Source organism: Gymnoscopelus microlampas (genome assembly GCF_963454915.1).
Source record: "Gymnoscopelus microlampas genome assembly, chromosome: 17".
In the NCBI taxonomy this organism is placed as follows: domain Eukaryota; kingdom Metazoa; phylum Chordata; class Actinopteri; order Myctophiformes; family Myctophidae; genus Gymnoscopelus; species Gymnoscopelus microlampas.
This window is the reverse complement of record NC_139954.1, coordinates 31,524,886-31,552,082: the sequence shown is the minus strand read 5'-3', so window position 1 is coordinate 31,552,082 and position 27,197 is coordinate 31,524,886. Positions and strand designations below refer to the sequence as shown.

Sequence of the window (27,197 nt, the reverse complement as noted above, 5' to 3'; positions counted from 1 at the left end):
TTCTAGAAAAACAAGTTAAAACCACCAGGAAACCTGTAACTCTCAGCCAACAGCATAGCTCAACTGGTAGAGAGTCTGTCCAATAACATGACTTGACTTGACTGGGAATCGAACCCACTAATGTCAAGTCATGTTATTGGACAGACACTCAACCAGTTGAGCTAAGCTGTTGGCTGAGAGTTACAGGTTTCCTGGTGGTTTTAACTTGTTTTTCTAGAAGTTAGTCTGCAAAGGAAAGCATCACAGTAAAGACACCAGTGGGATTTGAACTCATGGCCTCTGGATCATGTATACTGCGTCTCAACCCATTGAGCTAACAGATGGCTGACAAGTACAGCCTTCCTGGTAGTTTTCAGTTGATCTTCTGGAAGCCAGTCTGCAAAGGAAAGAATCATAGGAAAGACATCAATGGGATTTGAACTCATGGCCTCTGGATCATGAATACTGCGTCTCAACCCATTGAGCTAACAGATGGCTGACAAGTAAAGCCTTCCTGGTAGTTTTCAATTAATCTTCTGGAAGCCAGTCTGCAAAGGAAAGAATCATAGGAAAGACACCAATGGGATTTGAACTCATGGCCTCTGGGTCATGAATACTGCGTCTCAACCCATTGAGCTAACAGATGGCTGACAAGTACAGCCTTCCTGGTAGAGTATAATAATGCATAGTCTTAGATATTTTAGGAATGTTTTACAAAGCATGTTAAACATGAACAAACACATTAACAGACAGTTGTAAATGATGAACTGTCTTCACTTTACTATAGGGCACATAATAACATGTACTAAGGATTTATAGATACTTTAGGAATGTTTAACAAAGCATATGTTAAACATGAACAAGCTACCAATAGCTTGTATATATTATGTAACATCAGTTACAAATTATTTAATAATCATTTACAGATGTATTATACATGGCTTATTCATGAATAGTTACTAATACCTTTATAGATGATTTGTAACCGTAGTTATAAAGGTTTTAGTAATCATTTACGAATGTCAATAAACAGGTTGTTAATGATTTGTTAATAGTCTACAAACTGCTTATAAACGTTTATAAATGCTTTAGAATGGGTCGTTACAAATGATTTAATAATCTTTTACAGATGTATATAAATGGCTTATTCATGAATAGTTCACTACTTACTAATACTTTACAAATGATTTGTAACTGTAGTTATAAAGGTTTTAGTAATCATTTACAAATGTCAACAAACAGGTTGTTAATGATTTGTTAATAGTCTACAATCTACTTATAAACGTTTATAAATGCTTTATAACGGGTCATTATTGTAAAGTGCTACCCTTACGCCTAGTAATTTATTTTTTCACCATTGTGTCACTACCAAAACGAAAGTTTGTCACTACCGAAACGAAAGTTAAATCCGAAAAAATCATGTGGAGGCCAAAATCGTCCCCCCAAAAACCTGTTACAGTAGGAGTACGTTTCAGGCAATTTAGAGTTGATTGGTAGTACTTTGTAGTGACTTTGTTTTTGGTCCCTAACATTCATCGAGCTCTGGACTTAGTAAAAAAGAAATTCACCATTGTGTCACTACCGAAACGAAAGTTTGTCACACTACCGAAACGAAAGTTAAATCCGAAAAAATCACTAAGTGTGGAGGCCAAAATCGTCCCCCCAAAAACCTGTTAGGAGTACGTTTCAGGCAATTTAGAGTTGATTGGTAGTACTTTGTAGTGACTTTTTTTGGTCCCTAACATTCATCGAGCTCTGGACTTAGTACATTTATTTTTTCACCATTTTGTCACTACCGAAACGAAAGCTTGTCACTACCGAAACGAAAGTTAAATCCGAAAAAATCACTAAGTGTGGAGGCCAAAATCGTCCCCCCAAAAACCTGTTAGGAGTAAGTTTCAGGCAATTTAGAGTTGATTGGTAATTTTCGTTTCGGTAAAATTTATTTTACCGAAACGAAAGTTAAATCCGAAAAAATCACTAAGTGTGGAGGCCAAAATCGTCCCCCCAAAAACCTGTTAGGAGTACGTTTCAGGCAATTTAGAGTTGATTGGCAGTACTTTGTAGTGACTTTTTTGGTCCCTAACATTCATCGAGCTCTGGACTTAGTCCATTTTTTTCCCACCATTGTGTCACTACCGAAACGAAAGTTTGTCACACTACCGAAACGAAAGTTAAATCCGAAAAAATCACTAAGTGTGGAGGCCAAAATCGTCCCCCCAAAAACCTGTTAGGAGTACTTTCAGGCAATTTAGAGTTGATTGGTAGTACTTTGTAGTGACTTTTTTTTTGGTCCCTAAAATTCATCGAGCTCTGGACTTAGTAAAAAGAAAATTCACCATTGTGTCACTACCGAAACGAAAGTTTGTCACTACCGAAACGAAAGTTAAATCCGAAAAAATCACTAAGTGTGGAGGCCAAAATCGTCCCCCCAAAAACCTCTTAGGAGTATGTTTCAGGCAATTTAGAGTTGATTGGTAGTACTTTGTAGTGACTTTTTTTTTTGGTCCCTAAAATTCATCGAGCTCTGGACTTAGTACATTTTTTTTCACCATTGTGTCACTACCGAAACGAAAGTTAAATCCGAAAAAATCACTAAGTGTGGAGGCCAAAATCGTCCCCCCAAAAACTTGTTAGGAGTACGTTTCAGGCAATTTAGAGTTGATTGGTAGTACTTTGTAGTGACTTTTTTTTTGGTCCCTAAAATTCATCGAGCTCTGGACTTAGTAAAAAAAAAAAATTGTGTCACAAATTTTGTTATTTTGTCACCATTGTGTCACTACCGAAACGAAGGTTTGTCACTACCGAAACGAAAGTTAAATCCGAAAAAATCACTAAGTGTGGAGGCCAAAATCGTCCCCCCAAAAACCTCTTATGTGCTTTACTAGCATTGGAAAATAATGGGTACAATTTCATCCATTAAAAAAGTAGGCCTATAGAAATTGATTTGATGACTGAACCAATGTAAGACCCATCTTTAATAATAACCATTCATTACTTAAAAGTTAATATCTCTGTATGATGGCATGCACTGACCACACCCCCGAACCGGGGGGTCTGGGGGTCCTCCCCCAGGTGAATTTTGGGAGTTTGTCAGTTTGATACCAAATCCAGTAGAAAACCAGAAGACATGACGATCCAGAAGAGTGTCAGGAGACATGGTCAAAAACCAGGAGACTCATGCGGGATCCAGGAGTGTTGGCAGCCCTGGGTTAATCACATAATCCATTTTTTGGTCAATTATAATTTTTCAATTATTTGGTCAATTGTCATTTTTCACATTGATTTATATAAAAAAAAAGGCCTATTAAAACACGCTTCTCGGTTAATCAAAAAAAGTAATCGATAGAGTAATCGCTAATCAAATTGTCTATATTTGCAGCCCTAAAACAAGGCTCAAATGCAACATTCCATGTTTGAGACCATCTGTATTCTTGTGTAAGAACACATTTTGTCCACAGGATGTCAGCACTGCATCAGGAAAAAATAAAGCAATTCTGAGGAAAACTTCACTCAACCTCATTGCTCACTATTTATGTTTCAGAAACAAAAACACAAAAGAACATTCTTAGCAGCACATTTTTATTCAAAGTCAACAAAACATTGCACATTTTCTGGAACATGCCTTAGGTTTCTCTCAGTTCAGCCTGCTTTATAAATAAACCTTTTATCAAGAACAATGAAGAAATACAAGAAGCACGTTACAATGCAAAAACGACAGGTACCAAGTAGAGGAACCTAATAGAAAAATATAACAGCAATATTAATACTTCACTTAACATGATGCAATAGAATTGAAATCATGCATTTCAATGAAATAATCTGTATTTATTCATAAATTCCAAAATACGAGGTATTTGTTGTCTCATATGTTCGCTACATCCATTGCAGTTGATTGAATTCAATACTGCAAAAAACCTCATGCATTTAAAATTTCATGTCGACTTCTTCAACCAAAATACAGTAGCACACAGATCCATGCCACACAATTTGCACAGTCACATTTGGACTCCAATTAACAAAGCTATAACACAATTTGTAGGCCACATACCCCAAATGAAACTTGAAAATATTATATATAACATTTGAAAACATGGGGCCTTCACTACAAGTAGCAGTGTCAGAATCTCCTTCTTTGTATTCCGAGTAAAAATGCGGTTCCGTGTACTATTTGTGAGCTTTGACAAAAGGCCAGTTAAGTTTTGTATAATAACATGGTAGGTGTGAACATGGGTAGGAGTTCCTATTGAAGTCAGCAATGGCATCATGTTGCAAGTGATCGACTTCCTGCATAAAATAAGTTATGTCTAGCTATATTTTGCTTCCTCAAATGTAAAACTACCTAGGTTATAACAAAATGACAAAGGATGTCTGTACTCTTTAGCAAATTATTATTTATAAAATATGATATATATTATAAGGGCAACTTTGTCAAGGCACATTATTGTGTGTGTGTGTGTGTGTGTGTGTGTGTGTGTGTGTGTGTGTGTGTGTGTGTGTGTGTGTGTGTGTGTGTGTGTGTGTGTGTGTGTGTGTGTGTGTGTGTGTGTGTGTGTGTGTGTGTGTGTGAGAGAGAGCGCGTGTGAGAGCGTGTGTGAGCGTGTGTGTGTGTGTGTGTGTGTGTGTGTGTGTGTGTGTGTGTGTGTGTGTGTGTGTGTGTGTGTGTGTGCATTGCAGTGTGTGTATGTGTGAATTTACAGTACACATGTATGTGTGCGGACAGCAAGTGAGATTATTTTATAAAAAAATGGGGCAGAGCAAAATTCCCTATGGATAACTGTCAATGCTCTATGGTTAAAATGGGGTAAAGAAGACATATTGCATTAGCTGGTTGTAATAACTGCAAAATACGTCATGGTTCCGCATGGATTTTCAAACTATCTAATAATCTTGGTGAGGAGGCATGCATTTTTCATTTGTATCTTAAAACAAGGCACAGGAAGGGAGGGATAGGAACACTGAATTTGCATTGTAAGCATTGCCACTAGTCCTGCTGTTCCTGCACCTTTCAGAAACTCTACACACAGGTTACAATCCAGAGCTTATATCTTTAAACTGCACTTGCATATAACTTCTCTTTCAAATCCAATAACCTATAAATACAGATTTACAAAAGATTACCCCCACCCCACAGACAAAATGCTTGCAAGAAATAAATATTAGTAAGAAAGCAAAATAACACGACAGCAGAAAAAAACAAAACATTTCTCTCCAATATTCTCCATGCCTTGTCGTGAGACTTCAATTTCCTTGGAGCAAAACTACTCAGAACAGTTAGTGTTCACTGGTTGTCAATGGACACAGTGGTTTGAGGTTTCTTTCAGACATTTATGTATTTATTTATCAGATGGTTTGTAACTGCTCCAAAAAGCAGGTCAGAAACAGCTCTGTGTCTCTCATCCTCCAGCACAGAGAGCATGGAAGGGGCAAGAAACACCTCTATCATAGCGCCGCACTCAAGTCTAAAGCTCATCTCTAGTAGCGTAAGCGAGGAACAGAGCCCAAGAACCTCTGCATGCACTGCACTGCCTATTTTGCAGGCTGGCATTTAAGAGGGAAGGAAAGCTAAAAGATCTGCCTGGAGATTGCAGCAGAAGCTAGCTAGCAGGTTTACTTTGGTCTCCGTCAGCACCACCACCTCCAACACCGCAACAAGGTGTGCTAACACTGTCTGCTGCGGTGCAACAACCAGTTTCTGTGCTTTCACCACTACAAAGGCTTGGTGTTTGAGATACACTCTGGGCACGCTGTCTCTCCTTGTTCAGTTCCTCCCATTTGGCCCTGTTAGCTTGGATCATGTCAACCATTGGTTGGAGTTTTGGGTTCAACTTGACCAGAGTCTGTATAGAAGAAGGAGAACGGGTGGGGGGTGGGGGGGTGTTCAATGTATGAAAAAGAAAAGACAGTAATTAGCATGAAATGCAGTACATTATTCATCATGGACTAAAGACAAAACAAATAAAACAACACAAAGAAAGAACACCGGGCCTAGACAACATATTGTGATCGTTTTGATTTCTGGAGTGGCTGGTTTTTAAGATTAGAAGCATATGTATGACTATGATTAGTTGGCATTGTCAAGTGGCAGTGTTGAGCTATAAATTGTAATGCCGTCACATTGAAATACTGGCTTTCATGCAACGTTAATTAATTGCTTTAGAGACAAGGGGATTCTGTTCTCTCTTAACATTATTTTTAGTTTCCTTACAATCTATTGGTTTTCCAAGAAAGGTTGTAATTAGTTTTCATATTATTATGCCTTCATACTATATGGACATATAAAGGTGGAGGCACAACCCATAATTGATTTATTCTTTTATAGTACCTAGGTGATGAGTAGTTGGCTATTCAAAAAAACTGAATGAGTTAATGGAGGTATAAAACATAGAGGATGTGAATTCTAAACATTATTAAAAGCTACCAACTGACTCACTGAGAGTGATTCACTTGAGTTCAAAAGTCAAGTCTTCATCTGTATGTACAAAAACAGGATAATGGCCACTTTCATATGGAATCCATAATGGTTTGTGGAGAGTGTGTGTTCAAAGGTACACTTCTGATTCTAAAGCTGTTCACTTCAGAGCACTAAAAACAACATACAAAGTTACCGGCAGAACCAATGCCAGATTGTTTCCGTTTTGGTTTAGTTGGTGAGTAGAACTGTGTATGCTTCTGCATGAGTCTATACCGTGGCGTGAAGTTACCGTGAGTTAAATGAACACACAGGACTTTACAGTGTATATGTGGGCAGTGGAATTTTCGGCCCCTGACATTGTCATGTCACTGTGTATGGGGTTGTGTGTGCGGCCTACAAGGAGTTGTACTTTCCACAATTTGTCATTCTACCCCTGGATCACCTTAATCTAATCTAGTCTTCTGCTTAACAGTGGGGGATTTTCTAAAGCGAGACATTGTTTTCCTCTCTCCCTGCGGGGTCTACAGATGCACGTAGGACTGAGCCTCCACCACATCGCAATTCCAACACAGATGTAAAAGAGAGGGAGACTGCGCTGTCTGGTGGACTTTGAAGATGGAAGGTTACATAATGGGGGATTAATATTCCACACAGTAGCGAGCTACCACCCGAAGAACAAGATCAGTGAGATCAAGGAGATCAAGGAGGATCCCTTCCTCCCACAGACAAAAACCCTGCTGCCGCCTCTGAACTTCCTATATGCCCCCCCATCACCAGTTTAATTGGCAGCCTTGTGAGCTTGCAATCTACAATTCTCAAAACATTTGCATTTACACAGTGCCCCGGCGAGGCAGTGTGGAGGAAAATCCCACACAGAGAATATAATCCTTTGTTGCTTTTCATCTGCACTACACAGGCAGCAATAACAACGACAGAACAAAGCAACTCTAACTGCCCATGTTGGTCTTAAATGGAATAATCCAATGGATTCAATTATCTCTTCAATTCAAATTCTATAAGTGAATTTCTTCACTTATAGTTAAGAGCAAAAATCAGTAGAAAATGATTGATCAAGTGCAACTGTGTGAAACCGATCATACGTCTACTGTGCCAAAATAACAGTTTTGTCCTTGATCCTTCCCACAGTCCTTATCTAGTTGACTTGTTTCTTTTCATCTTTATATCATTAACACCCCTTATCTGTCAATAGCCTTGATCTCCCTAGGAAATCAGCCTTCCTCTACCTCCCACACAGTCACTGTCTCAGGGCAGGGGAGGGGCAGGTGAGCCTTGACGTCACCATCTGGCACGCACAATGCACGCACCGACGCACACATGCACCTTTTTTTCAGTCCCTCCTTTCTCCAGCATTGTGCAGTGAAGCTTAAAATACAGTGCCTCACTGAAGGGCTTTATCCCTACTAACGTCACAGTGCCATTCACACACTCCACTGGCTCGTTTTCTTGCGATCAGGAATAGAAAATGTAATCCTGTATTCAAGGCCATTAATGTGGTCTTGATGTTAGGGAAAAAAATTGCTAGCTAGGAATCTCTTTGAGGAAAGCATGTTGATTGTCTGCACACAGTAAAAATGTCAATTTCACTGAACAGGCTCTGAATTAAATTACACCGAGGATTTTACTGTATGGGTTTTGTTTCAATTGTTGGGTGTCAGTGTGGACAGTAGCAAATGGAAGGACAGTATCCTCTGATGTTGGAGGTGGACATTTGGCCAGTGTGGCATTGCAAAGAGAGCCTTGAGGGTTTACAAGCTCGGACATGAATTACCAAGGATTACCTCATAAAGCGGTGCACAGATTCCATCAATCCACTCCAGCTGAAGCCCTGGCAATTCATCCTTCCGGTTTCTATCAAAGATGGCCTGAAACACAAACATTAAGCCTAATTTATGCTTTGTCATACAACCGTATACATTTATGAAGAAGATGATGCATCCCGTCATGTTTTTCAGTTGAAAATCATCTCACAAGACTAAGTCCCATAATTCTGTCATTTTTCATACACACCCACACATGTGCTCACACAAGGGCATTGCAAGAAGAAGTATATGATAGTATAATGCCTGATTTATACTTGGTTGCGCACCGGTGTAGCACACTGAAAATATCAAATCTACAAGCTCACGTGTCCCTGCCGCAGCGCGACGCATTGTGAGCTTAAAGTAGACAAAAGCAACAGGTCAAGTGTAGAGTGGGAAGTGGCTAGGTTTGTCCACGTACCACCACAATTGCTGGAGGCGAAGACAAATTCTCCCTCCACTATTGAGACAAGCGTGTTTATTTGTGTCACTTTTTCCATTCTGCAGACTGAACAGGAGGCTGCGCTTCAGAGATAGTTACTGGGGCTACGGCTTACAAGTTGAATATTTAATTTCCAAACACCCACACACTGAGTGGTACAGGGTTTGACACAAGCAGTGGGCCTGAGGCTACCCTGTTAGCTACATCAGAGGGGAGGCAATGTGGCCAGGCTCGATTAGTCTACAGCCAGTAATTGCACACAAAATGCTGCTGCTTCTAACTCCCCAGAACCTGCAACACTATTTGATTTGGCCATCAAAGCAAATGGAATCAAACAAGAGATACTCTTGGCAGCCTGGCTTTGAGGACAATATAAATGCATTCTGAAAAATGTAAGATGTATTCATTAAGACACTTTCCCTGCCATTGCAATTGTTTTGTTTGTTTTATGATTATGATTATGATTTTTAATTTAGCATTCTAGTAAAGTACATCGGACACAGCTAGGTGAATAGTCTAGTCCCGTTTACGTAATCTAAGAGTAGAATGTGTCATGACATAACGATGTTATTACCTTCGGGTAAATGCAAAGGTCAGAGTTTGCTGTGTTTTGAGTAAGAAGCTTGCGCAAGAGGGCAGGCTGAAGGAGAGACGTGTGTTAAATGGTCCAAAGATCGCTCTAGGCACAGTGGAGGGACAGCAGAGCAACTAGGTTGACAGCTCACCTCGCTCACATTGTGTGACGCAAGCTCTTGTGTAACTAATGCAACTAAGGCTCTGTGTAACTCGCCTTCCACACATAAGCAGTCGGCTAGCAGAAGCACGGAAAATAACATTGGGCAGGCCGCTGTGAAGGACTTGCTGTATACCATAACAGACTATATATAGGTGTGAGAGGCCGTATGTTCTGAGGGTAGAGGGGTGAAACATACCATGCATAAACACAATGCCAGGGATGCTTTCATGTACTCACAGAAGGGGTGAGCTTCAGCTCAGATCTCTCTCTGTCTCCCTGCTCAAAGAACTCATTGGTCACCAACTCTGCTACCTGGCAAGACAGAATGAAAACTCTGTTGAATTATTTCAGAATCATGCTGTCTGGTTAGTACATGTGTTATTCTATTCAATTCTTTGAACTTGAAGACGGTCTTGGATGCCTGAAACGTAATCAAATCAAGAGAAATACATTTGGAGCTGGTGTGTTACATATTCTTTTCTCTTGTTATACACTCAGAGAGTGCACAAATGTAACCAAATGAACACTCACAAGTCTTTTGGTTACATGTTGTGTACTTTCTCAGAGGTACATGTGTTAATGCACATTTTGGTTGCACTCGCAATGATGCCTGATTTATACTCAGTTGGGCACGGGTGTTGCACAATTGAGTATAAATCAAGCCTGACTCATTTCGCCTGCATATCTCACCTTGCATGATATTTCCCAAGGTTTAGTGACAGCCCCCAGATCACACGCTGTCATCAGCATAGATCTGAGGAGACATTAGACAGCATAGATTTAGTAAATTTCACAGACCCACCCACTAAGTTAATCTCACAAAGACATCTCAAACAACTCAATTTCAACACAGCCAATAAGCGCTACTTTGTCGCATGTATGAATAGCAAAAATAGCAATATACAAGCCTACTAAGCGCTGCGTTGCAATGTATTTTGAGCTTTTGCTGTTTTGCAAAATGTTGATGACATGATTACATTTCTTGAAAAACAGTAAAAAAAAAAAATAGGAATTTGTTTTGAATTATTTTGGAAAAATGTCACCTATAATGACGTCCAAAAAAGGGATACCAGGTTGAAAGTGGTTAAATAAAAACAAAAATCATAATATTAATATTTTGTATTAATTGTGAGCTGGGTGCATCGGTTCTCAAATCCATACATGGGAACAGAGAATATTGCGGTATTCTCATTCATGTGATGTTAGACGACAAGAATGGAAACTGGTGAGAACCACTGCACTAGGTTGTTGTGACTTACCGGCACATGTCTCTGTGACCCTTCACATTCCAGTTGTACTCCCCTTTGTTGACGAGATCGAAGAATGTATTCCTGTTCCTAGAGAGAGGGCAGGATGGATAATTGTACATGCAGGTGTTAATACACGTCCAATCCACAAGGGGGCAATATTGCATAGAAGATTTCTATCCAGTGTGTTACAAGCCTATCATAAACAGAGCATGAGAACTAGTTCACTAGAGGTACTCAGTCACTGTGCTACACCATAAATAAGTCAGCGCTTTTGAATCAGCCAAGGTCCTTAGACATCTCAGCAGCAGATGATTTCACAGCTTCACGGCAGATGTCTTTTTATTTCTACAAATGTAATTCAAGCAAGATCAAACATACTCAAAGTAAAGTGTGAGATCTGTGGCCAGGATGGACTGCTTCAACAGCTGCATGAGGTCACTGTATTCTGCTGAGGCAAGGTTTGCGAAGATGTTATGTCCCTGTGGTAGACATACAGAGACGGCACGAACATCAAACACAGTTGTAAGAATTGCAAGACGTGCATAAATCAACATCATGCATATAATGCGGCGAAATGAATCGACATAGGACTGTTTAAACAGAGACAACCTCAGCTAAGCTCCACTGCCATTCCTTTGCGAAATGTCAGCACGTTCAGTCTCCGGGTAGAGCAACTGTCACATCAGATTGAGTTGTGGAAGAGGCATATATGCCACTCTCTCACTGTAGAGAGAGAGAGAGAGAGTGTGTGTGTGTGTGTGTGTGTGTGTGTGTGTGTGTGTGTGTGTGTGTGTGTGTGTGTGTGTGTGTGTGTGTGTGTGTGTGTGTGTGTGTGTGTGTGTGTGTGTGTGTGTGTGTGTGTGTGTGTGTGTGTGCGCGTGTGTGCGTGTCACAGGGAACACCGCCGCCGGCTCAATAATATGAACCATCAAGAGATCAGAGGAACAGCTCTTAATAAGTAAGCACCATCTCTCACTTGAAGCTCTCCTGTCATTAAAACGACCCTCTCTTTGTCATGTATTATACATTCATTTACCACTTACCCACTCCCCTCTGGAGGACAGTGGGGAGGGTCGGGAGGGGGCGGGCTTGCATGCCTTTGGAGCACAGAGAGAAAATAGCAGATGCTGAGGATATAGCATAGAAAGGGACACAAGAGAGGGGGATAATAAAGGACTGAGGGGATGAGGCCAGATGGAATGGGATGACCAATCCGGGGTCTCCCCCCGCCCCATGATCTCTGAGAAGCTGAGATTAAGGGTTTGCTCAGCGTGCCTCCGAGAGACAAAACTAGGAGCTCATGTGTTCCCATGAAATATTGAACACCGTAAGTAGTGGAGACAATAAGAAAGTGGTCTGGTTCTCGTGACGTCTTAAATGGAGCGGATGAAGAAAAAAAGAGAGGACGTGAGGTAGGATGATAATAGAGGGAGGGAGTAGCATAACAAAAAAAAAGTTGACATTTTAATTAACGGTATCCCACCGGTTGGTGGGCTGAATCAGTGAGCTCTCTTTTCCCCTTGAATTAGCCACACTATTAATTTATATGCTAATGGAACAGCGGTAGTTCATCCCCTGTATCAACAGAAACCATTATGATGTTCCAAGCAAACATTTGTCTGCTTCCTGTGTTGTCAGCGGCACCGTGATAATGAAGCTAATGGAACATGGTCTGCTATGCCATGTCCCAGCTGCTCCACAAATGTCTTTAATTACAACCTCACTCAAACGCAGTCACCTGGCAAAACGCCTTTCTAAACCAATTACAGTCAAATCTATTGGTTATAGAATTCATTAAGGGGCAGCGAAGGACATTTGTCTAGACTGGTTTGATAATAGCAAACCTATCATCTCCCGGCGTTTGGCAAGAAGTGCAGCAAATAGGAGAGGAAGAGGAAGGAAATTAGTCTCCCCTGGTCTGGGCGTGGTGATGGGTGTGGTCTTGCGGCCGCCAGTAGCTCAGGTTTGACATCAACATCTACTGTACATAAAACCACTTGAACCATAGCCTCACTATTCTGGGGTTAACATTCGGCAAAAATGGCCCGGACCACTGGCCTAGCTGTCCGGGCTCCACTGGAGACTGACAGCGTGTTGCAGGTTCAAGTCCCGATCCCATTGACTTGTGCTGCGTGTCATTCCCTGTCTCTCTCTCCCCATGTCCTGTCTATACACTCAGTAGGGTGGCGAACAGCCTTATTCCATGCAGTTGGGGGAAGGGCGGGCGAGCGGGCGGGGACTTCTTTCCTCTACATTAGAAGAGTTAGGACGTCACACTCTAATATAGCCCGAATACCCAATCTCAGCTCCGGCCGATAATCATTGGACTACCGATCCACTACCTCTGGGAGTCTGGGTTTGACTCCCGCTTGGGACAATACTTTTTCAAACAGCCGTGGACTACTTTTTTTCTCCGATAAAGTATAGTTTTGGACCATGACGGAGGCGCGCCGACTCAGCAGACCTTGAGGCCGAGGAGGCGCGCCCGAGCGCCTCCAGGCGCGAATGCCCGCGCCGACCGGCCGATGGGCTGCTAGTCGACTAAGCGCCGTCCGAGTTATGTACCGATAGGCACAGAATCGTAAATGATGTTGTGGCGACTGCGTTTGCCCCAACTGCCACTCACTGCACTGCACTGCCTTCAACTGCATGGAATAAGGCCGTTCGCAGTAGGGTGTGTGTGTGTGTGTGTGTGTGTGTGTTTATTTAACTATCAATAAAGGCCGAAAAAGCCCCAAAAATCAAAAAGAAAAAAAAGAAAAGAAAAACATTCGGCAAAAATAGCTGATCTCGCGTCATGTTGCGACACGTTGTGAGCTTGGAGATCAGCAATTTTCAATGCAAAGTACGACGCAACAAAGTACTGTACATAGGGCTTAAGTGGCTAACAACAAGTTGGTGGCAGATTGTGTTGGAAGTGGCCCGCTGTGTAATCAGATGAGTACACAGCAAAACTGCATTGCAGCAGGAGATAGTGAAAACATAGTGCACCTCACTCTGCAGGATCATCACAGCATGGTTGAAGTGGTGGTGCTCCAGGGTAGCAGAGGTCCCATAAAGCAGAGAGAGGGCTGAGCCCGTCCTGACAGACAGACAGACAGACAGACAGACAGACAGACAGACAGACAGACAGACAGACAGACAGACAGGCACACACACACACACACACACACACACACACACACACACACACACACACACACACACACACACACACACACACACACACACACACACACACACACACACACACACACACACACACACACACACACACACACAGTACAAAGGGAAAAGGGATGATATCATCAGCATTCAACATGCTGTCAAAAAGCAAGTCGTCCATGGAGTACACTTGTAATTCCCTCACCAAATCACTCTGCACACTCGCCACAACACATGGCAACTTTTGGCTCAATAATAAAGAAACCAGAGAGTCGTAATCTAAACCGCAGCTAAAGCGACTACATCGGCTCTCATCCCCATTCAGTGCAAATAAGTGCAAAAACACACATGGGGACTGAGCTGGCTGTGTCGTAACTGGGCTGCGTGGGCAGAGAACAACACCAACCTTAAGAAATTCAACAGCAATTTTACCTGCTGCTCTAATTGTGCTGAGACTCAGCAGTGTTTACGGTGGCTTCATTAAACAGAAGCTTATATAAGGCTTATGCAACTTGCTGCTCGACTCTAGATGATTTGATTTGGGGCTGGACTAACAGCAGACTGCTGCAGGTGCGTAAAACATACTATAAAGAGTATGTAGGGAGGGTGCGTGTGTGTGTGTGTGTGTGTGTGTGTGTGTGTGTGTGTGTGTGTTTTGATTGATTGAATAGACAGAAATGTAAAAACAGCACGAGTACAGTCAAACACTTTCTCTAAAAGGATAACACCATTGGGGTCCTAGGTATTCAATTCATCAACATATAAAATAGCATGTGTGCGTGCGTACGTGCGTGCGTGCGTGCGTGCGTGCGTGCGTGCGTGCGTGCAAGCAAGCACGCGTGAGAGGGGGCGAGAGAAAGATGGAGAGAGAGAAAGTGGGAAAAGGAGGGAGAAATGGAGAGAGTGGGTGAGAATGAGAGAGAGAATGGGGGATAGAGAAAGAGAGCGAGGGAGAGATGAAAGGAGAGAAAGACAGGGAGAGCAGCAGACACAGAGAGACAGACAGAGGCTCCTACTTGGCCTGGAAAGCGTTATTGGTTCCTCTGTGGTCCAGATCGTGACACACACAGCCCACGATGAGCGCCAGGACCTCCACCTCCGTCAGCGTCTCCTGGAAGCCCGCCGTCTGATTGGCACACACACACACGCATGCACATAAACACATGCACCAGCCCACACACACACACACACACACACACACACACACACACACACACACACACACACACACACACACACACACACACACACACACACACACACACACACACACACACACACACACACACACACACACACACACACACGCAGGCATGCTCATACACACACAGTACATGATCAGTATCTCGGTTCTTGCAATAGTGTGAACGACACAGCACATTCAAATAAATGTGAGAACATCCTTACAGCAGATGATGGTATTATCCTAAAACCAGTATCATGGGAAGCCATTATGGGAATGCACTAATGCGGTGGTGGAAAAAGTACTGCCATTTTTTACTTAAGTAAAAGTATCAATACCACAATGTAGAAGTACTCTGTTACAAGTCAAAGGCCTGTGTTCAAAATGTTACTTGGGTAAAAGTACAAAAATAGTACCAAAAGTACCAAAAGTAAAAGTGCTAAAATGTTTGAAAATAGCAGGTTGTGAGCCTAGGTATAAAATACTATACAGCCTAGGTATAAAATAGGGCGAAAGTGGTTAATGTATGTTCTATAATGAAATAATTTATAAAAGAATCTGCAAAGTAACTAGTAACTAAAGTTTTCAAATAATTGTAGTGGAGTAAAAGTGCAATATTTGCCTCTGAGATGTAGTGGAGTAGAAGTAAATGTACTGAAAATTGGAAATACTCCAGTGAAGTAAAAGTACCTCAAAATTGTACTTAAGTACAGTACTTAAGTAAATGTACCTAGTTACTTTCCACCACTGGCAGCCACCACAGGGAGATTTATGACTTGAATGGGGGGGTTCTAGAGGCCATGTGCTGAGTGAGTCACTATAGGTCACTGTGGGGATAGTGGCAAGGATAGCACAGTCCTCAGCCCACTCATTAAAACACATGGCAGGAGAGAGAATGAGGTCCAAAACAGCTTACACACTACTATTTCACTACCCTCTGCCAATAATCAATTCAGATGGGAGACCATACATTAATGCTGTGCTTGATTAAATGAACTACTGTGGTGCTTGTGTAAGTGCATGCTTGTGTGTGTGTGTGTGTGTGTGTGTGTGTGTGTGTGTGTGTGTGTGTGTGTGTGTGTGTGTGTGTGTGTGTGTGTGTGTGTGTGTGTGTGTGTGTGTGTGTGTGTGTGTGTGTATGCATGTGTGCACGTTGCCCTGCGGAAATGATAAAGTAAAAAGCTCCAGGAACTGCATGAGGCAATTCTCTGGGGACTCTATTCAAGCAAACATCTACACAGCATCTGCTGTGTGTATGCTTAGTAAGACACAAGGTTGTTAAGTTGAACCACGAATAAATTGCAGGGAAGGCAAAGAGAAATCGGTAATTAAAGAACAGAACAAATATAAGGGCAACCCAATATGCACGGATAACAGGTGTGCAGATTCAATATTATATAATAGGTAATATGACGCTAATACAGAGTGAGAGTGTTCCATATTCACCGTTAGCATGGCGAACATGCACTGGCACACGTTGAAAGCGTGCCTCCAGTTGTGGTACAGGACCATGCGGTAGTTCTTTCTGACAGTCAGCAGCCATCTGCACAGTGTCTGGAGAGCAAGGAGAACATGTATGGCTATTAACCACATTAACCCTATAGGCGACTTTGTTCACCAGAGTCCCACAGGGTTCTATACTTCTGACTTTAGTTTTTTCGCTCTACATTGAATATTCTTATTCTTTTGATATTACTGTTTGTTTAGAGTCTGTACACGTCCTTTTTCCAAGTTCTGTGGGTTGAGCACGCCAAACTTTGGACTACTTCAATTGAATCTGATCTGAAACACGTCCAAAGGACATGAAAGGGGGCAGGCAGACAGACACACAGGTAGAGAAAGAGATACATGCAGGCGGACAAGATAGTGAAGACCCAGAGACGGAGAGATCTCACCTCATAATCAATCTTGAACTTCTGCACAATGCCCAGTTCCATGAACATTCTCAGAGCCGCTGTTATCATGGCATCCACGTCCAGAGAAAAATCATCAAAGGAAAGCAGATCGATGCCCAGCTCACAAACAAGAGGAATGTTAGCAGCCTGTTATGGAGAAGCACGAGAAAAACAAAACAAAAACAGAGCGTAGGAAAGAGGAAATATGAGTTCAGAGAGGAAACACGAGAGCTGAGAGAGGCAGAGGTCAGAAGTCAGACACTATGAAGTGGGAGAGATGTGGAAACATGCTAATTAAGACTCGGAGGACTCATTCAGAAAAAAGTTCAGATTAATGAGGACTCTTTACCAGAGGAAATGACTGTTGTTTACTCTCGAAGCTCATTGACCAAACCTTAACTGTAGTCACCAATGACTTTTCTGAACACAGAAAAACAGTGATTCCTATTAAACATATTTGTGCTCAACCAACCTTTACAGCGGTCTTTAGAGAGCTCTAATGAGCACAAGATCAAACTGTGCAGACCCACAGCACATCCTCCAGTCAGCATACAGATTAGAATTCAAACCCCTGCATAGATAGAGCCTTATCTTATGGCCTGCCATTCTTACAGGGCAAACAGCTCCACAAGTGAAACATTCCTTTCTCTGTTCATATACAATACCAGATATGTCATATCATAGGCCACATAGGCCTTTTTCCTCACACAGCTGTATGTCTTTCAGGTCAGAAGGTGGCTTCCTCTACGATTCAGTGCCCTGGGCTATGAATGACAGCCATGGTTGTTTGTCAGTGACATTTACATTTCGGTGGAATCCTATAGCCGAGTGCACGAGCCTCCATATGTAGAGCAGTTATGAAAGGCGTGCATAAAGGCATGGAGCAGAGCGCAGAGCACACCGCTGTATGAGGGGGCTGGAAGATCACACAAGCAAGGCTGCAAAGCAGAGTTCTTGCGTCGTGCTAATGGCCACGGGGGGTGGGGGTGGGGAGTGTGGAGGGAGTTGAAGGCAGTCCATAAATGTTGAAGAAAAATAGGTCATATCTACATCTACAGAAATGTTGTGTCAATTAAGAATGAATTGTTTCCTGTTCCTTGACTGTATTAATAATGTAATGAGAGTGATTGACTATTGATTGCACTAATCCATTTCAAATAGGCCCACCGCAATTAGTTTATTTTCATCCGGGAACTGACATGGTATTGCCTCCAGTCTCTACAACGCATATTAATGCTCACGCCCAACTCCAGGACTTGGGAGCGATTGGAAATGGAAGACTGAGAGACATGTAATCAATTATTTTCTCAGTTGCCATAGATTTTTTCATGCTTCCCACTTGAAGGTAACGCGTGCCAACATTCCAATTAGAAATAGTTATCTTAATTAAAGGGTCTACAAGTGAACCAGTTGCATTCTGAACTAAATACCTAGGATATTGTCTGCCTATGGTTAAGTTTTATGCACCAAATATTTCTGCATCTTACTATACATAATACACATTAGTCTATTCTTGTATACAATAGGGTCTCCGTCTATTATTATTTATAAAATGGTCGACTTGGAACTGTCCATTGAGACGCTTTTCTGTTGTGCAGTACCCACTAATATGCTAGGTTTTGGTTAGCAACATAAACATTTGGGGAAAATGTTTTCCACAAATCGCTGGCAACTGTGTTACAAAAGCAATAACACACTCTGTGACACTGTGATATATCATATTATATTATATCACGGAAATGGGCATTAAAGCCATGATATAATCACAGAGAATTATTGCTTAAGTAATATTATTACATGAATCTATATTATTACAATTATCTCTGCTGAAAATTACAGTCCGTTTTGCTGAATGTTCTAAATGTGTACAGTTTGGGAGACTCAAATTAATATTGTAGGAAACGGGAAAAAATACATACATCCCAAATAAGTCCTCATCTCCTGAATACACTTGCTGAATTCTAGAAATGACAACAAAACTAAGACATAGATTTTGTATCTTTATTTAGGATTATGTTTAATGAAAATGCCACACTACAGCAAGCCTCACATATTAAGCTATGAGCCAGTGGACAGTCTAGACTATCTGTGAACATGAAGAGTAATGAACTGTCACTTTGTGGATATTGTGATAACACACATTTCTTCCAGGGCTATGGGTACTGTACATTCTCTGGATCAAGAACTGTTAGCTCTGCTATGACATAAAGTTCATTTAGGTGTAAAATCTCAAACAAACATAGTCCGCAAACACAGTCTCCTATTCATTATCGGTGCAACAGCACAAAGATTGTCCCTTGATGGCATTTCAGATTAGTGTTGCATGGCCTTCTGGGTTCTTGCTATGGGAGTGGGATGTTAATGACCACAAAGGTTGGAACTATAAGCTGTTCTGCTGGGATAAAAGTAATGTGCAAAACAGTAATATCCATTACCTTAAATTTGTCAACTTCAGTCTTGGAACAAGTGGCATGATAGGACAGTACCTGCAAGAAAAGAGTTACATATATTTTACTGTGTGTACTTATTTCATTTTAAATGTTAATTAGACCATAGTTGAAAATACAACATGTCACTATTGCTGCATATCAGTGGACGGCAAGAAGTTGAGGTCCCACAGGGATCAAGAATGCTAGTGGAGATGTCAGCTCTGAATCCATCACTACACTTGCCTCATTTCCTGGGAGACACACCTTGAAATGGAACACTAGAAAACTCCAAGCTTGAGTATGAGGCTGAACAGTGCTAAAAAGATATATAAACTGTACAAAGTAGGCTTAGGCTAAAACAGAAAGAACAATACAAAATAGTCAGAATGACTTGTTCTGTTTCACTCAACGTCCTATGGATGTGCAATTTTGAAACAGATGATAACGTATTCCATCCACCATGGCTTGCCAACTTGTATGCCACACTTGTCGATACGCAGGGTCATCGGCTGCTTGGCATGAGCACAGGCGTGTTTCATGAGCCTCAAGGCCTCACTATCGTATATGTTATCTCAATGTAACGTATACAAAGCTATATTCACATACTGTAAGTACTCAACCGTCTATAGAAGTGGTTATTAATGTCTAATTATGGTTATTTCTGCCTGCTCCTAGTCTGCAAATGCCCCATGTAGAGGCAATCATGCCATTAGTTTTTGAGATATGTTGTGTGCAAGTGGAAAGTTTGGCAAATTTTGGTGGTGCTAAAGAAAAGTCCATGGGATCACCAAAATTGCAATCTGCCATATAGATGTCTTGAAATTTTGGCCTGAGGGTGGTGCCAGAGGAAAGGTCATGGTATCACCACACTCAATAGTTAGTCCTTTGGGCTAGGGAGCTTGAGGGTGCACAGCACAATCCAAGGCAATCGACATAATAGTTTTCTTATTTGCGACCAAAGCGTTGGTCAGACCGACAGAATTGATGAACGAACAGACCTTACATCGCCATCATTAGAGCCTCGCCCTTAGTGGGGCTATGAACAAGAGAACTGATCTGTTCAGCATCCCAGTTGGGGAAGGAAAAGAAACTTAAGCCAAATGTATACTTGTGTTATTGTGTTGTTTTTACACAAAACTCTGTTATTTTCCATCAAGCTGCACGTTCATGCAACAAAGTATAAACTAGAAAGGTGCAATTTGGGGAAATTGCAAGTGTGGTTGCAGCGACGCGAGTCGTGACCTGAGGAATACGCTGGGAGGAATAGCTTTGGAGGCCGCACAACATGCGATTCAAATTTGGTGCTGATTGGAATAAACCTTGGAGTAGAAAGGTGAGCCCTATTTTTGTTCCTGATTGGATCCTGCCACATCACTCCTGAGATCACTTGTATTTCATTTAGAGGGGATTGATCCCCCCAAAAATCATGTTTTTGCATCAAATGGTTACAGTTTGCACATTTGTGGTGCCCCTTATTGGTCAAAGTGGAAATGCTTTTGGTGATTCACGACCCTCGACATTTGATTGAAATTTGGGGTTGATTGGACGTTTCGTTCATGATTTTTGGCTTCCCCCAAATAGGCCCCTCCCACTAACTTTGGAAGGCTATTACGGACGAGCGGTAGGGCCTATCAAAATTCCGCTTATATATGTTTATCACATAGGTCGAGATCATGTGTGCCAATTTTTGTGAGATTCGGACAAAATCTGTAGGAGGAGCAAAAAGTGTGTTTTGAAGAAAATTCAAATTCAGACACAAATGGGAGTGGCCTATGTAGAGAGTTGCGTCATGATCCAAGGAATCCAGGGAAAATACATTTTTATTCTATGATCTACGGTTCAAGAGTTATAGGCCGAAACGTAAAGTGGGCTGTTATATCGCCACCATGAGGCCGACTGGTTTAGTATGTAGGCCACTGGACTATGAACCTCCCCTCCAAGTGTTGTAACTGCAGGCCTTACAGTTTCCGAGAGAAAAATACTTCAATGTGAGTTTTCACATTTTCCCATTGAAGTCAATGGGAAAAATGTATTCACTAATACAACTATACAACGAATCACTTAGCAAAATGGAAGCACACGATTCCCGATGAAGCCGGTCGATTTGACATATATGGCTTGAGTGCCACTTGTGGGAGGAGTAGCGTGCCAAACTTTAGGTTGCTCTAGGAAGGTACAATAAATAAAGTCGCCCAAGTACTCTGGTGTGTTGCCCTTTCGGGCAACCACACTAATGAGCGCTTCAAGTGGTTTGTTCTTACATCCAGAGCCACTGACTGTTTGGCCCAAGACTTCTTGACTTGGTCGTACATGATGGTGTTGTTGATTCCCAGACCACAGAAGATCACAAATGCCTGAGAGGAGATTGACACAGACTGATCAGTTATACGTTAAACCACAAATATTTAACTCCCGATAATTCCCCAGAGCACAAATTCATTGTAATACCTCAAAAAGACGCTGGTCTGCATCATCAAATGGCTTACCATCCAGCCTATTGAGCACTTGAGCCACACCTGTTAGACACATACAAGGACGAGTTAACCCATTCAGCCAGGATGTCATCTTGACAAGATAATGCATTTATGCTGCTGCTACATTTCTTCACCTGCATATGATGCTAATGTTTCAAAATAGTATGTTCACACCTGCATATGATGCTAATGTTTCAAAATAGTATGTTCACACCTGCATATGATGCTAATGTTTCAAAATAGTATGTTCACACCTGCATATGATGCTAACATCCTAAATATCATGTATAATATAACTGCTTTCACATAGGCTATGCTATCTTTAATATGTATATATCTTTATTTGTTCTATTTAACTGGTTTTCTATCTCTTTCCCTTTGCTCTCACTCTATTTTCTCACAGAATACTACAAAATGATGGGAGCGTCCACAAAAAACATTACACCTGTAAGACTGTGACGTGACAAAATAAAAATAAAAACTGATTCTGAGTTGTGAGGCCTGGAATTGGCTCAGGTATATTACACAAAAGCTAGCCCTAATTAGTAGATAATCCCCCCCCCCCCCCCACACAGTAAAATCCTAACTGTTCATTTACTCTGAGACTGTAAAAATGCAGAATGGGGAATTCACTGTGCACACTCAAGTCACTGACACAAATCTACAATAGAAATGTAAATAAAGGATACATCTACAGACATAAGACATTTTTACATAAACAGCAGTATGTGTAGTTTAATGACTTCAATGGCAATAATTACTTAATTTACTGGATCTTTCATGTCAAACCGTTTAGACTAGGTAAAAGGGTTATATATTTTTCTTTTTTGCTGAGTGTAAAGTATTAGCATCCCATTCATTATAATGGCAGAAGATAGAAGGACAATTACAGAGAAATGTGGTAATATACTGCAATTCAAGCCAGCAACCTATTAATTTATGTTGTTATGCCTGAGAGGAGATTCACTTAATGTTTTTATGTCCATGCATGTTCATGTTTGAGTGAAGGCTTTCATTTGACAGCAATGTCCCCTGGTCTGGATAAACAACACAGAATTCTAACATTTTATCTTTTAATTAAAGAAATAGCCAGGACTTTGCTGATAAAGCTAATTGTTAGCTCATAGAGAGCTGGAGACAGAACCCACGCAGTTAATTTTGTTCTGTCTTATTGGAGGCGCGCTGACCATCTTATATTTCATAAGAAGAGAAGGCACCCTTACATGCTACTTTATACTTCATCAAACGAGGGTGTCCATTGAAAATATACAGCTTGTTGCACGACAAGGTCGTTTGACGAAGTATAAGTTAGGCTTAAAATGGTAGGTAAAAGCTCCAATTATTAAGCAGATGCACTGTATTTTCGTCAATGCTTAATCAGTGTCCGTGCTTAGTAATGTCCATATCTTTTTTTCTCTTAGAGATCAAGTGAATCTGTATCAGACATTTTTTTAACTGTAACTATGTAACTAGAAATCCATAGCAACACAACTGGATCTATAAAGATACATTTTTACACTTTTAGAGTTAAATTAAGCTACTTTTTACTATACCTGAAATCACTCTTCTGCATTACAGAATTTGATCTAAAAAGCAGTCTTGCATAGTGCTGAATGATGCAGTCAAATCCATCACCCATCATGTGAAAAAAAAAACATTTTGAAATCTAACTCAATATTTTAACACTGTTTAGCCATAATCTGATTTAGGCTTTATACCATTTAAATTAGTCCCCACTGGATTTGAGTGGATTTACTACTCAGTGAGATATACAACACCCTATCTATCACATCCCCCGAGCAATGAAGTAAGAGCAAAATGGCCACCATGTGAATATAACAATTTGATGATAATTGCATAGTGGTTAAGTGACTCGTCTCTAGAGTTACATATGCCCCCGCTGAAGACTAATGTTTCCCTCTCAGCTTCCCTACTGCCAGTCTCAATAATGAAGAAATACAGTAAAAGGCTGTGGGCTCCCCTCTCTCATTAAAAAAACCTTAATGAATGGACACCAAGGAACTCATTTTTCTTGGGTCAGAACACTTGAACTTATTACTGTGATTGTCAGTATAAAGGTAAAGAAGTATTTGTTGGTCCCCATGAGAGGGGAAATTACTTTTACTGCTTCACCCAGCAGATGTCTGCATAGATACCCCAGACGAGCACACAGGGAGAGCATACACACAGGGAGAACTACAACCACAACAAAAATAATATCAGTTTTGTGCTTGAATGGATTCTTGATTTGAGAATTATATGTGCTGCTTTTGTGTGAATAACAGCTTTTATTCCAGGTTCCTATCAGTGCCACCCACATACATACACACACACCACATTTCTTCTCCCCTCACTCCTTCAGCTCTGTTTGTCCTCCCCTTCCCTACAAATGCATACATACCTACACACAAGTATAGCATGGGTATGCACATTTACACAAATGTGCGGACACTCTGGCACACACACACACACACACACACACACACACACACACACACACACACACACACACACACACACACACACACACGCGCACACACACACACACACACACACACACACACACACACACACACACACACACACACACATATAGGGTTCCATATAAATAAATAAAAAGACGACAGCGTAAACCCTATTCTTCATATGACAAATGATGAATAGCCGATCTACAAGCTCACAACGTAACACAAATTCAATGTGACGCGTTGTGAGCTTGTAGATCTGCTATTTTTGAATTATTTATTTAATTTATTAAATTGTTAAATTGTGATATTATCTATATTTGTCTATATTTCCCAAAAGGAAATGCAATTCAATTCAGTCTGACCAGAAGCATGGATAAAACACAGGCAATAAAACAACCGGGGGGTGGGAGGCATATCAAAAGCAGAGGCATGTATCCCCTAGCCTGGTAAACCCTCCCTCCGGAAATCTCATTTCCATTTGATTTCAGAAAGGAGTCTGGTCTGAAACGCCTTTCTCCAATAATCGCTCTGCTCGCCGAGCCGACGAGCCTATCAGCGTCGTCGCTCATTGTTCTGTGATTGACAGCGACAGTTGGCCAATCAGGTGGCGAGTTCGAGTGAGCCCGAATGAACCCGAGTGCAGCCTGAGAGCCGCCGACAAAAGACGAACGGCAGCCATTGTTGTTTGTGCGAGTGCCTTCACTTCTTACTTTCAGTTTTATAACGCTTTCAAACTTCTTTTTTGAGGTACGGAATTTACTTATAAGATATCGTTTGGATAGAATTTAGTTGTTTAACTTCATATATGTGGTCAATTAATCATGACAGAGCCTATTTAAAAATATAAATTTAGAGAACCGGCAGGGGCGGGGAGTGACACGCATGTATCCCAATAAGGCAACCTATTTTCGGCATGGCCGTCCCAAAAGTCCCGTTGCGTCACATAGTCTGGAGCTCGTCAAAATGAACTGCTCATTGGCTGAAGGGGAAAAACGATCATTGGTTGAAGGGGTTGTCAGTCAACGGTATTACTCCCGCCCAACTCCAGCCCACAGCGATTATTGCAGAAAGGCGTTTCAGACCAGACTCCTTCCTGAAATCAAATGGAAATGAGATTTCCGGAGGGAGGGTTTACCAGGCTATGTATCCCCCCCCATTGCCCTAGGAAAATCAGACCTTGCATTCACACACACACACACACACACACACACACACACACACACACACACACACACACACACACACACACACACACACACACACACACACACACACACACACACACACACACACACACACACACACACACACACACACACACACACACACACACACACACAGAGGTTTCAACTGACCATCTGTGATCACTTTGCACTCAAACAAAACTAATGACTTCCCGCGTCAGACCTCAGTGGGCCTGAATGGAGCTGCTAACATAGCCTCGCCCTGCAATATCCAGCGCCAACACCAGGCTGGAGATCAATGATTTATCAGCGTGTCAGAGCAGTGTTAGCCTGGGGGGGGGGCTCATTCTGGAACACAAAAGCACACAGCCAGGAGAAGGGAACTCCGCCTCTGTGTGCGGTGTGATGGCACAGCAGGGCTCTAATCAGACTCATTTCCTATTCATCTAACCTCACACTCAGCCGCATGCTCTCGTTTCTCTGCCTCACTACTGCTCTACAATGCAGCAAAGAATGAAAAATTAAGGAAGTGCTGCCGACCTGGCATCAGTGCTTTGCCACTGCTTTTTATTGGTATTTTCTAATCTTTCTTCTGCACGTTAATTTTACTCACAAATTGTTCTGTTTTATATACATATGTGTGTGTGTGTGTGTGTGTGTGTGTGTGTGTGTGTGTGTGTGTGTGTGTGTGTGTGTGTGTGTGTCTGTGTGTGTGTGTGTGTGTGTGTGTGTGTGTGTGTGTGTGTGTGTGTGTGTGTGTATGTGTGTATGTGTATGTGTGTGTATTTTGAAGGTGCATAACGCATTAATTTTAATATTTTACAAAATCAAATCCTTGCACAGTCAAGGATCATGATAGGCCCAGCGAAACAAAAAGGAAGTCCCATTTGTGCGCTTACCTATGATCTGGTGGTTGCTGTTCCATATGGGTACACAAAGAACCGAGCGAATGTGGAAACCTGAGAACTGGTCAGCCTAAAACCCAGGGGCATGTAAACACAAGCCAGGGGTTACTTTGCGTCATACTCACATAAGTACATACTGTATACCAGGGATTCTCAACCTGTGGGCCGGGGCCCACTGGTAGGCCACGAGGATATCGCAAGTGGGCCCCCAACTAATTGGCAAAATACTGAGACACTGACATTTCATTAGATATGTTTTTCTTTCCAATTCTGAAAAATTGGTTTTCATTGTGATACCGATAAATAGGAACTTAATGTTGGTTCCATTGATCCAAGCCCGCAACACACATAAACATGCTCTGAACATGCAATGCAGCCCATCCATCTGACCACTTCCAGGAACGCATCTGTGTCATTTTAGATTTTTAGCTATAGCCTATAACCATTATTTTATACTTTGGCTATTCGAAAATACCAGAATTTGTGAAAATCTTTGATATATATATATTTTTTTAAAAACATTTTTAACTCAAATCTTTACTTCTGGTGGTCCCTGGAACAATTTTTTTTCATGTCAAGGACATGAAAAATAGCCTATATTCAAAGAGTTTTTTCAAAAATACCAGATCTACAAGCTCTTAGCGCAGTACTCTATGAGCTTGTAGATCTGGTATTTTTGAATACCCAAAGTATAAAATATGACTAAAATCTAAAATGACACAAATGCGTTCCCGGTCTTGGGTTAAGGGGGCAGCGAACACTTTCAAGTGGGCCCTAATCCAGAAAAGGTTGAGAACCACTGTTGTATACTGTACATCATTAGGGATGTGGCAAGTACACCGTGAAATCCTC

At 41.5% G+C, this 27,197-nt stretch overlaps 1 protein-coding gene across 3 annotated transcripts in view; it reads right to left on the bottom strand.

Annotated features, from left to right (window-relative positions):
* Positions 1–5,543: 5,543 nt before the first annotated feature.
* Positions 5,544–27,197, bottom strand: part of pde11a (phosphodiesterase 11a) — a gene marked incomplete at its 5' end in the record, with an annotated part of 44,203 nt that continues 22,549 nt past the window's right edge. For all 3 annotated transcript variants that reach the window (XM_084084604.1, XM_084084605.1, XM_084084606.1), the window contains 14 exons: positions 5,544–5,819; positions 8,194–8,277; positions 9,630–9,704; positions 10,083–10,146; positions 10,652–10,729; positions 11,021–11,121; positions 13,634–13,724; positions 14,824–14,933; positions 16,437–16,544; positions 16,886–17,032; positions 19,321–19,371; positions 21,576–21,668; positions 21,763–21,830; positions 26,340–26,415. In XM_084084604.1, the coding sequence (XP_083940730.1) occupies positions 5,577–5,819; positions 8,194–8,277; positions 9,630–9,704; positions 10,083–10,146; positions 10,652–10,729; positions 11,021–11,121; positions 13,634–13,724; positions 14,824–14,933; positions 16,437–16,544; positions 16,886–17,032; positions 19,321–19,371; positions 21,576–21,668; positions 21,763–21,830; positions 26,340–26,415 (1,389 nt within the window). In that variant the 3' untranslated portion in view covers positions 5,544–5,576. The remainder of the gene's footprint in view (positions 5,820–8,193; positions 8,278–9,629; positions 9,705–10,082; positions 10,147–10,651; positions 10,730–11,020; positions 11,122–13,633; positions 13,725–14,823; positions 14,934–16,436; positions 16,545–16,885; positions 17,033–19,320; positions 19,372–21,575; positions 21,669–21,762; positions 21,831–26,339; positions 26,416–27,197) is intronic.